Raw genomic sequence first — 13,176 nt, forward strand, 5'->3', positions numbered from 1 at the left:
TTCTGTTAGCTGTTCACATTTTATTAATGGGAACACGGACAGATATTTCTCTGTTGTACTTTGGTTGGAATTTGAATGCTAAATATCGTATTTATCAAAATTATATCCTCACATTGTCTTGAATTTCGCTTAATCTTGATCACATCCCAGTGCCAGCTTCACCTCCAGTTGTAGAGACGTCACTTCCTTTGCAGAGAGTTGCATCGAAGGATGTGTTGGCGCTCTGTGACTTTTACTGAGTCTTGAACAGTCGCTATACGACTAAGTGTTGTTCAGAAGGCAGCAGTAGGTTCCGCGGCTGTGATTCTGATCGCAGCTTAGCACAGAATCTTTTGTTGCGAACTGCACTGTAGTGTGGAGCTCACGTGTTAGGCCTCAGGACGAATCTACAGATCATAATCTCAACAGAAAGACACAGCTGGATCAACCTGCACGCAATATGCCGGGTAAAGTTGCAACGGAGGAAACTGCGAGGCTTTTCTTGGAAGATGGCTCTTCTTTCAAAGGCAGGCTGTTCGGTGCGAGTACCAGCGTCTTTGGAGAAGTCGGTAAGGTTTGTGGCGAGTCGGGGGCTGATTTTTCTTTTTAAAAGTTGAACTCTGTAGATGTAATTCAGTTCTTCCACAAAACGTTTCAGATGTTGCTAACGTGAGCATGCTAAGTCACCATTTGTAAAACCGATCCCCAAAACGGAACAATCCTTTTTTTTCATTGGATTATTGCTCGCAATTTAGTTTTAGAAAGTTCCTAAATATCTATATGGTGATTTATGCTGTTAATCTAATTGATTTATGCTGGTGTTTTGGATATAATGTTTTAAGGACGTCCACGTGTTTCACTTCTTTATGGGTCATGGAGCAACGGCACGAAACTTAAGACCCCCGACGATTAAAGTCGTCCCCTACAACTCTGCACTAGTGGAGAAGTTTTTGCAAGCTTTTTATTTTGTAAAACACCGTAGACATTCCGTAAATTCCTTTTCTTCGGATCGGCCACAAACCTGACTTTCCTGGTCAACCTGCATTTTGAAATTCCCCATGATTATTGTAATAGTGCCTTTTGTACATTCTTGTACTACCTCTCGATTTATCTTCTGGCCCACCTCCGAAGAATCCTGTACATTCTCCCATCAACATGTTTTATTCCTATTGCTGCTCCTCAACACTACCTGCACACATTCTGCATCTTCTGACCCCGTATGGCTTCTTGCTAACGAATGATAGCACTTTTTTTAAAGTGGAAAGGCAACCCTGTCCGCCTGTCCCGTCCATGGAATGCATTTCCGCATTTCCTTCAGATCTGATTCCCAACCTAATCTCTTTGAAGACGGGTTTATGCCCAAAATGTCGACTCTTCTCCTCGGATGCTGTCTGACCTGCGCTTTTCCAGCAACAAACTTTTTGACTGATCTGTTTGCAGTCACGTCTCTGTGATGGCCACAACATGAAAAGTGTTTAGGCAAGATGGTCAATGTCGTCCTCTAACTGTCCACTAGTTAAGGAGTTCTTGCGAGTTCCTTTTGCGGTGCCTCAGTGGTTAGCATCTGGGATTTGAGTTCAATTTCAGCCTTGAATGTTTGTGTGGAGTTTACACATTCTTCAGCCCCCCGCCGTGCGTTGCCCCCGCAATGCAATGGTGTTCAGGTTATGTGGATTGGCCATGCTAAATTGCCCGTAGTGTCCATGGTTGTGTAGGTTAGTTGGATTTGCCATTGGAAATGCAGTGTTATGAAAATAGGGTAGGGGTGAGTCTGAGTGGGATAGTCCCCGGAAAGTCAGTGTGGACTTGTTGGGCCAAATGACCTATTTTCACACTGTAGGGATTCTAATGAACATTATGTCTCCAATTTCAGTATTTTACGAACTCATTTACGTCATTTTGTATCCTGCATGCATTTTACAAATCAAAGGTTACAGAGAGAGGGCAGGAAAGTGGACGTGAGGAATGGCAGGTCAGCCATGATCCTATTGAATTATAGAGCAGGCTTCAGGGGCCAAAAAACTTACTCCTGTACCCATTTCTTATGATCTTATTATGGAATCATGAACTATCTTCTTGAATGTCTGGCATTATTTGCCAACATTTTTCTAGACACTTTGTAATGTCCATATTACAGAGGAGGAAGTGCTGGATGTCTTGAAATGTATAAAAGTGGATAAAACTCCAGGACCTGATCAGGTCATAGAGTCATAGAGATGTACAGCATGGAAACAGACCCATCGTTTGTTTCCAACCAGATGCCAAACAGATATCCCAACCCAATCTAGTCCCACCTGCCAGCACCTGGCCCATATCCATCCAAACCCTTCCTATTCATATACCCATCCAAATCCCTCTTGCATGTTGTGATTGTACCAGCCTCCACCACATCCTCTGGCAGCTCATTCCACACACGTACAACCCTGTGCATGAAAAAGTTGCCCCTTAGGTCTCTTTTATATCTTTCCCCTCTCACCCTAAACCTATGCCCTCTAGTTCTGGACTCCTCGACCACGACTTTGCCTATTTATCCTATCCATGCCCCTCATAATTTTGTAAACCTCTAAAAGGTCACCCCTCAGCCTCCGACGCTCCAGGAAAATCAGCCCCAGCCTGTTCAGCCTCTCCCTGTAGCTCAGATCCTCCAACCCTGGCAACATCCTTGTACATCTTTTCTGAACCCTTTCAAGTTTCACAACATCTTTCTGATAGGAAGGAGACCAGAATTGCACGCAATATTCCAACAGTGGCCTAACCAATGCCCTGTACAGGACTTCCCAACTCCTGTACTCAATACTCTGACCAATAAAGGAAAGCATACCAAACGCCGCCTTCACTATCCTATCTACCTGCGACTCCACTTTCAAGGAGCTATGAACCTGCACTCCAAGGTCTCTTTGTTCAGCAACACTCCCTAGGACCTTACCATTAAGTGTATAAGTCTTGCTAAGATTTGCTTTCCCAAAATGCAGCACCTCACATTTATCTGAATTAGAACATGGAACATAGAACAATACAGCACAGAACAGGCCCTTCGGCCCACGATGTTGTGCCGAACATCTGTCCTAGATTAAGCACCCATTCATGTACCTATCCAATTGCCGCTTAAAGGTCGTCAATGATTCTGACAAATTAAACTCCATTTGCCACTTCTCAGCCCGTTGGCCCATCTGGTCCAGATCCTGTTGTAATCTGAGGTAACCCTCTTCGCTGTCCACTACACCTCCAATTTTGGTCATCTGCAAACTTACGAACTGTATCTTTTATGCTCGCATCCAAATCATTTCTGTAAATGACAAAAAGTAGTGGGCCCAGCACCGATTCTTGTGGCACTCCACTGGTCACAGGCCTCCAGTCTGAAAAGCAACCCTCCACCACCACCATCTGTCTTCTTCCTTTGAGCCAGTTCTATATCCAAATGGCCAGTTCTCCCTGTATTCCGTGAGATCCAACCTTGCTAATCTGTCTCCCATGGGGAACCTTGAACGCCTTACTGAAGTCCATATAGATCACATTTACTGCTCTGCCTTCATCAATCCTCTTTGTTACTTCTTCAATAATCTCAATCAAGTTTGTGAAACATGATTTCCCATGCACAAAGCCATGTTGATTATCCCGAATCAGTCCTTGCCTTTCCAAATACGTGCACATCCTGTCCCTCAGGATTCCCTCCAACAACTTGCCCACCACCGAGGTCAGGCTCGCTGGTCTATAGTTCTCTGGCTCGTCCTTACCAACCTTCTTAAACAGTGGCACCACATTTGCCAACCTCCAGTCTTCCGGCACTTCACCTGTGATTATCGATGATACAAATATTTCAGCAAGAGGCCCAGCAATCACTTCTCTAGCTTCCCACAGAGTTCTCTGATACACCTGATCAGGTCCTGGGGACTTATCCTCCTTTAACCATTTCAAGACATCCAGCACTTCCTCCTCTGTAATCTGGACATTTTGCAAGATGTCACCATCTATTTCCCTACAGTCTATATCTTCCATATCCTTTTCCTCAGTAAATACTGATGCAAAATATTCATTTAGTATCTCCCCCATTTTCTGTGGCTCCACACAAAGGCTGTCTTGCTGAGGGGCCCTATTCTCTCCCTAGTTCCCCTTTTGTCCTTAATATTTGTAAAAAAACCTTTTTGGATTCTCCGTAATTCTATTTGCCAAAGCTATCTCATGTACCCGTTTTGCCCTCCTGATTTCCCTCTTAAGTACACTCCTACTTTCTTTATACTCTTCTAAGGATTCACTTGATCTATCCTGTCTGTTCCTAGCATATGCTTCCTTTTTTTTCTTAACCAAATTCTCAATTTCTTTAGTCATCCAGCATTCCCTATACTTACCAGCCTTCCCTTTCACCCTGACAGGAATATACTTTCTCTGGTTTCTTGCTATCTCACTTCTGAAGGCTTCGCATTTTCCAGCCGTCCCTTTACCTGCAAACATCTGTCTCCAATCAGCTTTTGAAAGTTCTTGCCTAATACCGTCAAAATTGGCCTTTCTCCAATTTAGAACTTCAACTTTTAGATCTGGTCTATCCTTTTCCATCACAATTTTAAAATGAATAGAATTATGGTCGCTGGCCCCAAAGTGCTCCCCCACTGACACCTCAGTCATCTGGCCTGCCTTATTTCCCAAGAGTAGGTCAAGTTTTGCACCTTCTGCAGTAGGTACATCCACATACTGAAACAGAAAATTGTCTTTTTTTAGATTAGATTACTGACAGTGTGGAAACAGGCCCTTCGGCCCAACAAGTCCACACTGACCCGCCAAAGCGCAACCCAGCCATACCCCTACATTTACCCCTTACCTAACACTACGGGCAATTTAGCATGGCCAATTCACCTGACCCGCACATCTTTGGACTGTAGGAGGAAACCGGAGCACCCGAAGGAAACCCACGCAGACACGGGGAGAATGTGCAAACTCCACACAGTCAGTCACCTGAGTCGGGAATTGAACCCGGGTCTCAGGCGCTGTGAGGCAGCAGTGCTAACCACTATGCCACCGTGCCGTGTCTTGTACACACTTAAGAAATTCCTCTCTATCTAAGCCTTTAACACTGTGGTACTCCCAGTCGATGTTTGGAAAGTTAAAATCCCCTACCATAACCACCATATTATTCTTACAGATAGCTGAGATATTCTTACAAGTTTGTTTCTCAATTTCCCTCTGATTACTGGGGGGTCTATAATACAATCCCAATAAGGTGGTCATCCCTTTCTTATTTCTCAGTTCCACCCAAATTACTTCCCTCAATGTATTTCCAGGAATATCCTCCCTTAGCACCGCTGTGATGCTATCCCTTATCAAAAATGCCACTATCCCTCCTCTTTTGCCTCCCTTTCTATCCTTCCTGTAGCATTTGTATCCTGGAACATTCAGCTGCCAGTCCTGCCCATCACTGAGCCATGTTTCTGTAATTGCTATGATATCCCAATCTCCCTAGAATTCTGTGGGAAGCTGGAGAAGTGATTGCTGGTCCTCTTACTGAGGTATTTGTATCATTGATAGTCACAGGTGAAGTGCTGGAAGACTAGATGTTGGCTAACGTGGCGTCTCTGTTTAAGAAAAGTGGTAAGGACAAGCCAGGGAACTATAGACCAGTGAGCCTAACGTCGCTGGTGGGCAAGTTGTTGGAGGGAATTATGAGGGACAGGATGTACGTGCATTTGGTAAGGCAAGGATCCAATAAGGATAGTCAACGTGACGTTGTGCGTGGGAAATCATGTCTCACAAACTTGATTGAGCCTTTTGAAAAAGGAACAAAAGAGGATTGATGAGAGCAGAGTGATGGACGTGATCTATATGGACTTTAGTAAGGCAATCAACAAGGTTCCCCATGGGAGACTGATTAGCAAGGTTAGATCTCATGGAATACAGGGAGAACTAGCTCGTTGGATACAGAACTGGCTCAAAGGTAGAAGACAGAGGGTGGTGGTGGAGGGTTGTATTTCAGACTGGAGGCCTGTGACCAGTGGAGTGCCACAAGGATCGGTGCTGGGTCCATACTTTTCATCGTTTATATAAATGATTTGGATGTGAGCATAAGAGGTATAAGCTAGTAAGTTTGTATGTGACATCAAAATTGGACAGCGAAGAAAGTTACTTCAGATTACAACAGGATCTTTATCAGATGGGCCAATGGACTGAGAAGCGGCAAATGGAGTTTAATTTGATAAATGCGAGATGCTGCATTTTGGGAAATCAAATCTTAGTAGGACTTGTACACTTAATGTTTCAGGTCCATGGTCAGAGTATTGAGTACAGGAGTTGGGAGGTCATGTTACAGCTGTACAGGACATTAGTTCGACCACTGTTGGAATATTGCGTGCAGTTCTGGTCTCCTTCCTGCTGGAAAGATGTTGTGAAAAGATTTACAAGGATGTTGCCAGGGTTGGAGCTATAGGGAGAGGTTGAATAGGCTACGGTTGGTACACCAGAACGACAGAGGATAGGATAAATAGACAAAGTCTTTTACCTGGGGTGATGGAATCCAGAACTAGAGGACATAGGTTTAGGGTGAGAGGGGAAAAGAGATGCAAGGGGCAACGTTTTCATGCAGAGGGTGGTGCGTGTATGGAATGAGCTGCCAGAGGAAGTGATGGAAGCTAGTACAATTGCAACATTTAAAAGGCATCTGGATGGGTATATGAATAGGAAGGGTTTTGAGGGATATGGGCCAGGTGCTGGCAGGTGGAACTAAATTGGGTTACAATATCTGGTCGGCATGGATGAGTTGGACCGAAGGGTCTGTTTCCGTGCTATATATCTCTATGACTCTATGGTCAGTCCATTTCAGTAGAATCTACCCTCATTCCTTCATAATTGTCCTTATTTATGTTTAGCAATCCAGGTGTCTCGCTGTCCATGTTAAAATTGTGCCAAATTCTATCATGTATTAGTTACTGTTGCTGGGGGAATCTTTTACTCTGACTCATTATATTTTATCAAAAACAAATCAGCCTGATTATTGGTTGGATCTGTAGAATTTTCTTTTCAAGAAACTGTTTGTCAATTGAAATCTCTAACAGCAGTGATTTCTTAACAGTATCGGCATGTATTCTGAAATACGGTCAAGGTATATCGAAGATGTCCTTTTTTACTATAGGTTTAAAATGAGTATAATGGGATTATTTGTTGTTTAGTTAATCTTTTATGCAATTAGTTTTAATTATGTTGTATTACATTCAGTGGTTCTCACATGGCGTGGCAAGAGGAATGAATGAACATTTCCCTTAACTGTGGGTGGTTGTCAAGTAATATATACTTTACTAAAGTTCTGTAACTACAAAAACTGTTCTTACCATTGCATTGAACCCAGGAATGGGAGTGGTCCAGTTCTGTACCAGATGTAGTACTTTCAATGTGTTTCTGCTCAGCAGATTATACCTGAACATGCACACGCATGTATGGTATGGACTCTATTTCCTACATAACATATGGTTCATGAGTGCATAATAGATTGGCTACCACATCTGTCACTCATGGGGATGACAGGGCTACTTCAGATCAAGCAGTGCATTTATAGAACTGTATTTTCCCTTGTAATAACTTCCCCTCTTGGAGATTAATGGCAAAACATATAATGATTTGGGGGTAAAAATAGTGTTGATAGGGCAGCATGGTGGCTCAGTGGTTAACACTGCTGCCTCACAGCACCAGGGATCCGGGTTCGATTCCAGCCTCGACTGTTTGTGTGGAGTTTGTACATTCTCCTCGTGTCTGCATGGGTTTCCTCCGGGTGCTCCAGTTTCCTCCCACAATCCAAAGATATGCAGGTCAGGTGAATTGGCCATGCTAAGTTGCCCATAGTGTTGGACATTAGTCAGGGATATATATAGGGTCTGGGGGGGTTACTGTTCGGAGGGTCAGTGTTGACTTGTTGGGCCGAAAGGCTTGTTCCCATACCATAGGGAATCTAACCTTCAAAATATATTCGACATTTTTAAAAAATTTTTCTCCAATGGGTCCTCTGCAAATTTGAATTAAACAATTTTCGTGATGATTAAAATAATCTTTGATTAAATGTATATTTTGTCTTTTTAAGCATGCTTGCATTATTTCCTGATTTATTCTGCCCTACGGTATGGCTACTATTAAAGGGCCTAGAGATTATTGGGACAGCTCTCTTCTACCCCTGTACTGGTTAAAACCAACAAGGTAAAAACAAGGATTGCAGATGCTGGAAACCAGATTCTAGATTAGAGTGGTGCTGGAAAAGCACAGCAGTTCAGGCAGCATCCGAGGAGCAGGAAAATCAACGTTTTGGGCAAAAGCCCTTCATCAGGAATAGAAGCAGAGTGCCTACAGGGTGGAGAGATAAATGAGAGCAGGGTGGGAGTGGGGATAAAGTAGCATAGAGTACAATAGATTAGATTACTTACAGTGTGGAAACAGGCCCTTTGGCCCAACAAGTCCACACCGACCCGCCGAAGTGCAACCCACCCATACCCCTACATTTACCCCTCACCTAACACTACGAGCAATTTAGCATGGCCAATTCACCTGACCCGCACATCTTTGGACTGTGGGAGGAAACCGGAGCACCCGGAGGAAACCCATGCAGACATGGGGAGAATGCGCAAACTCCACACAGTCAGTCGCCTGAGTCGGGAATTGAACCCAGGTCTCTGGCGCTGTGAGGCAGCAGTGCTAACCACTGTGCCACCGTGCTGCCCACTAACTGCCTAATTCCTGCCTAACGTCCTGTATTCTCCCTTCAGAGTCTCATCCTTTTTCCTATGTTGTCAGTTCCTATAACAACGACCTCCTGCTGGGTCCTCTCCTCTTTGAGAATGTTCTGCACCTTTTCTGAGATATCCTTGATGCTGGCACCAGGGAGGCAACACACCATTCTGGTTTCTCTCTTTGAGCCATAGAAACGTCTGTCTGTGCTTCTGACTAGTGAATCCCCTATCACGATTGATCGCTTGGAACCTGACATACTCCTCATTACATTAGACCCAGTCTTACTACCAGAAACCTGGCTGTCAGTGTTACATTCCCCTGAGAGTTCATCACCTTCTATATTTTTCCAAAACAGCATACTTGTTTGAGATGGCGACGGCCACTGGAAACTCCTGCAGTACCTGCCTCCGTTTCCTACCTTTCCTACGGTAAACCATCTACCTGACTGTATCTGTGGTTATTCTCCCTTCCTGTAACTGTCTTCCATTACATCCCTGGCTTCTGTAAATTCCTCATTGCCTCTAACTACTGCTCCAGCCGATCAATGTGAATCTATAGGATCTGCAACCAAACAATCTTCCTGGGATTATGGAGAGTTTCCACACTACTGATGATCATCAGTAGTGTGGAAACTCTCCATAATCTCCCACATCTGTTAGGAAGAGCACATCACTCTACTAAAGTTTAAAATGCACATTTGGCCATCTGCAGCCCCAAAAAATATCAGAGTCTTGCAGTTCTAAAAAAGCATTGCTGCAGGCTAACTTGTGTCTTTTATATTTTAAGTTTAATGAAGAGACAGATCTCACTAAAAACATAATCAAAACATAACCCACTCTACTCACTATTGTAGTTACAAAATAAAACAGTAAGATTACACTTTAAAACTAGCCATTTATCTGCTCCCCTGCTGGGAGCTCCCCCCAGCAGGTTTCTTCCAGATCAGCTGTGAATTTCGCTGGTGGTTTATTTTTCTTTCATTCTTTATAACAATAATAAAATAATCTAATAAAACATTTAGAATTCTGTAGTATAACTAACCAAAGTATGGTGTCATGAAGAGGAAATCATGTATAACAAATTTTGTTTGAATTTCTTGAGGTCATAACATGCAGGATTGATCAAAACAAACTAGTATAAGAAACATTTGGATGTCTGAAAGTTGTTCGTTAAGCTACTGGATATTTGGCTACTCAGTAAGATAAGTATATTAGTATGGATAGAAGATTGTCTTCTGTTATTCAGCCAGCGTTGGAATAAGCAGGGGTGTCCTCCGAATGGTACCCTGTAACAAGTGGAATGCTGTAAGAATCATTGCACGGCTGCAATTATTTAATGTAAAGATAACTTGATCTGAACCCTGATCCCTGCCCCCCTATATATTTGAGCAATTTAAATGCTGTATTATTGACTTGTAACTCTTGTTTGCTTGTTTTTCTTCTAGGAAGTCACATACTTTGTCATTGTTTTCACCATACTAGTCCTGGTGACTTTCAGGCTTGGCGTGGTGTAGTAACCTAGTACACTTTATTTGATTCCATTGTACTTCATGTGTCTAACTCAATTCCAGATTGGTCAGGGGCTGCGCTTGGAATTCCTCTCTTTGGTCAGACTATTTTGAAGCTGTAATATTGTCCTTTTTGGGCATTGCAATATTTGGTAAGCAGGTATTCATTCCTGATCAGACAAGGTGATGGCATGAGTCATCCATGTGGATTGAGTGATCCAGATCCTACATCTTTGACCCATGCCATCACATAATACAGAGTTTACCAATTCTTTGATCTAGGATGCCTCCACATGGTTTTGTTTGTCCTTCTGATGGAAAAAAGGTGTTCGTTACAACAAAGCCACACTGAAAATTTCCTCAACAGTTGGGTGTCATTTGTCGTGGCCTTTCCCTTTTTCCCTCAGTGGTTTCTGTTTCATGCATTAGATTTTTGACCAAACCTGATTAATGTCCCCTGGATGGATGATCTGATCTTTCAGGCTGGCAGTGGGGATTTCGCCAAAGTTGGAATGAAACCTTTTTAAATGTCGTTGTCCGAGTCAAGGATTGGGAGAGAAGCACTGATGATAGTGGGATATTGACAATGTCTAAGCTCAAGGGCTAGCGTCTTGAGTCTTTCGTTTATACAATTGGAGAACTCTACCATTACGTCTAAGATCATATTCCAGGTGGCAAAATAAACTCTTATAGATGCAGGCATCACTGTCAACCTTTCCTTTCTAATGGAAGGCGTGTCCCATTGTTCCTTCATCTGCCCCACCAAGGTCTCACTAAAGGGAATGTTGTCAGTTTGGAGTCTGATTGTTCACTTGATTGCAATACTTCTTTCCATATAGTCGCTCATGAGAATTTCAGTGATTTTATTTCTAATGTTCTCAGTTACAGGATTTAGAACTTGCTTTGTTTGATCACATGGGTGGTGACCCTGCAGGCTGCATTCACAAGTCAGAATTATTGGGATATCTTAATTATAGGAAATTTATTCTAGCCCTGTCTCTACTTGGGGTGATCAGAGGGTATGCTGAAGAGGTCATAAAAATGCAACCACAGGATGTTGCCCAAAAATACCTTTACCCAGCATTGATATCCAGTGACCTCCTTGTTTGTGGATATATTCTTATTTGTGGACTTGCTGGTTCACAGACTGTCCCATTACCAGTTGGTTGTTAGCATAATACTACATGGAATCCAGTAGAAACCAGTGCATGACCTTTTATTTAATGTGGGGACCTTGGGTGCTGGAATTGGCTATGCAATTATGATTGCATTGGTTGTGGGATTTCAATGAACTACAGTATCTAGATCCTGCCTTGCTACGATAGCACCTTTTTACCTTTTGCACCTGATAAGTTGTGCAGTCGTCTTTCACTTGTTCTGCTGTTTTGAGAACTTTTTCACCTGTGCTTTGTTACCTGGACAATGTGCAACTCTACCTCTTGCCCAAATAGGCTTCAGTTGGAGATGAAGACTGGTAACCTTTGCAGTGATCCTGAGGGACAAAAGACAAAATGGTATCTTTGTTCTAATTCTTAATGTTGAACCTGTATTTAAGATTGTTGAGATGCTTACTCTTGGTGCAAATCAGAGATTTTAAAAGATTGTACAGTTTTGGGCATAAGTGGCATGCAGAAATATTACACATTCTCACTTTTGCAATCTGTCACACATCTGTTTGAAGTTTTTGTTATAAGCTTTATCTCCAGCTGTGTGGTTACAACAATTAAATATTAAGATTTGATTTTGGTGGTCTCATCAGATTGCATTGTCACGGATCATGTTCCAAATGACATCTTGAGTGCAATCCCATTAAAATGTTTCCACCGTGTTTTGTTAGCATAATACAGCCAACCTCTGGATTGTGAACACATTCCATTCTGCAATCCCTCGCAGGCCAAGTTGTTGACCCAGTTGGAATACAGTGCCAAACAGTGTAAACAAACTGTTTGTAAAATCAAGAAATGTTCGTGTGTCGGCTCTTTTAAAATTAGAGCCCTGTGTGGTAATACATTTGTAAGTACAGCAGTTGCACCCCCGCCCCGTGTGTGTCTCTGTCTCTCTCTCTCTCTCTCTCTCTCTCTCTCTCTCTTTCTTTCTCCCTGCCCCTCGCTCTCGCTCCCCCCTCCCTCTCTCTACCCTCACACACCCCTGCGGGGGGATATGTTCGAAGGCCTATTGTGAAAACCTGGAACCCATTCAATTAACTGGGAATTTCACGTGCCTGGCAGGCCCCTGGTCCTTGGTGCTGGAACGTTCCCTATAACCTGTTCAGATTATGGAAAAGAATTCCATAGAAATGGTGGTGGGCCTCTGAGCATTCGTAAGTTAGTCGTTGTAAATTGGGGGAACCTGTCTCCAAATAGGTGATGCTGTGCAGTGCTGTTTTTATGTGATAACTTATGTCTGTAACATTGTTTTACTTGGAACTTGTTGCCAAAATGTTGTTGTCATTAGCTAATAAGGAAATAATAACAATAGACACTAGGAGCAGGAGTGGCCCATTCAGCCTGCTCCACCATTCATTCTGACTATGGCTCATCATTCAACTCAGTAGTCTATTAACACCTTTCTTCCAAGTGCATTATCCAACTTCTTAAAATCGTAACATGTTTTGCCCTCCACTGCTTTCTGTGGTAGTGAATTTTGCAGGCTCTCAATTCCACTGACTGAGTTTCTTCCCCTCTCCATCCTAAATGGGTTACCCTGTACTCAGAGACTGTGACCACCGATTCTTGCTTCCCCCACCATTGTGAGACACCAAAATAAATGCAGATTCTGGAATCCAAAGTAGACAAGCAGGAGGCTGGGAGAACACAGCAAGCCAGATAGCATCAGAAGGTGGAGAAGTTGATTTTTTGGGTATAACCCTTCTTTAGGACTGCAGGTAGATGTAAGGGGAGCTGGAGATAAAAGGGGTGGCGGGGTAGGGTGACAAAGTGGGGATAGTGAAGACAGGCAGAGGGTACGACTTGTTTGGTCAATGGAAGGAATGACTC

The 13,176-nt window shown here is 43.1% G+C and overlaps 1 protein-coding gene across 2 annotated transcripts in view; it reads left to right on the plus strand.

The window, feature by feature from the left end:
* Positions 1-210: 210 nt before the first annotated feature.
* The window catches only part of cad (carbamoyl-phosphate synthetase 2, aspartate transcarbamylase, and dihydroorotase), a 143,490-nt gene continuing 130,524 nt past the window's right edge, over positions 211-13,176 (plus strand). For both annotated transcript variants that reach the window (XM_060851657.1, XM_060851663.1), the window contains exon 1: positions 211-548. In XM_060851657.1, coding sequence (XP_060707640.1) covers positions 440-548 — 109 coding nt within the window. In that variant the 5' untranslated portion in view covers positions 211-439. The remainder of the gene's footprint in view (positions 549-13,176) is intronic.

Source organism: Hemiscyllium ocellatum, chromosome 3 (genome assembly GCF_020745735.1).
Source record: "Hemiscyllium ocellatum isolate sHemOce1 chromosome 3, sHemOce1.pat.X.cur, whole genome shotgun sequence".
Classification (NCBI taxonomy): domain Eukaryota; kingdom Metazoa; phylum Chordata; class Chondrichthyes; order Orectolobiformes; family Hemiscylliidae; genus Hemiscyllium; species Hemiscyllium ocellatum.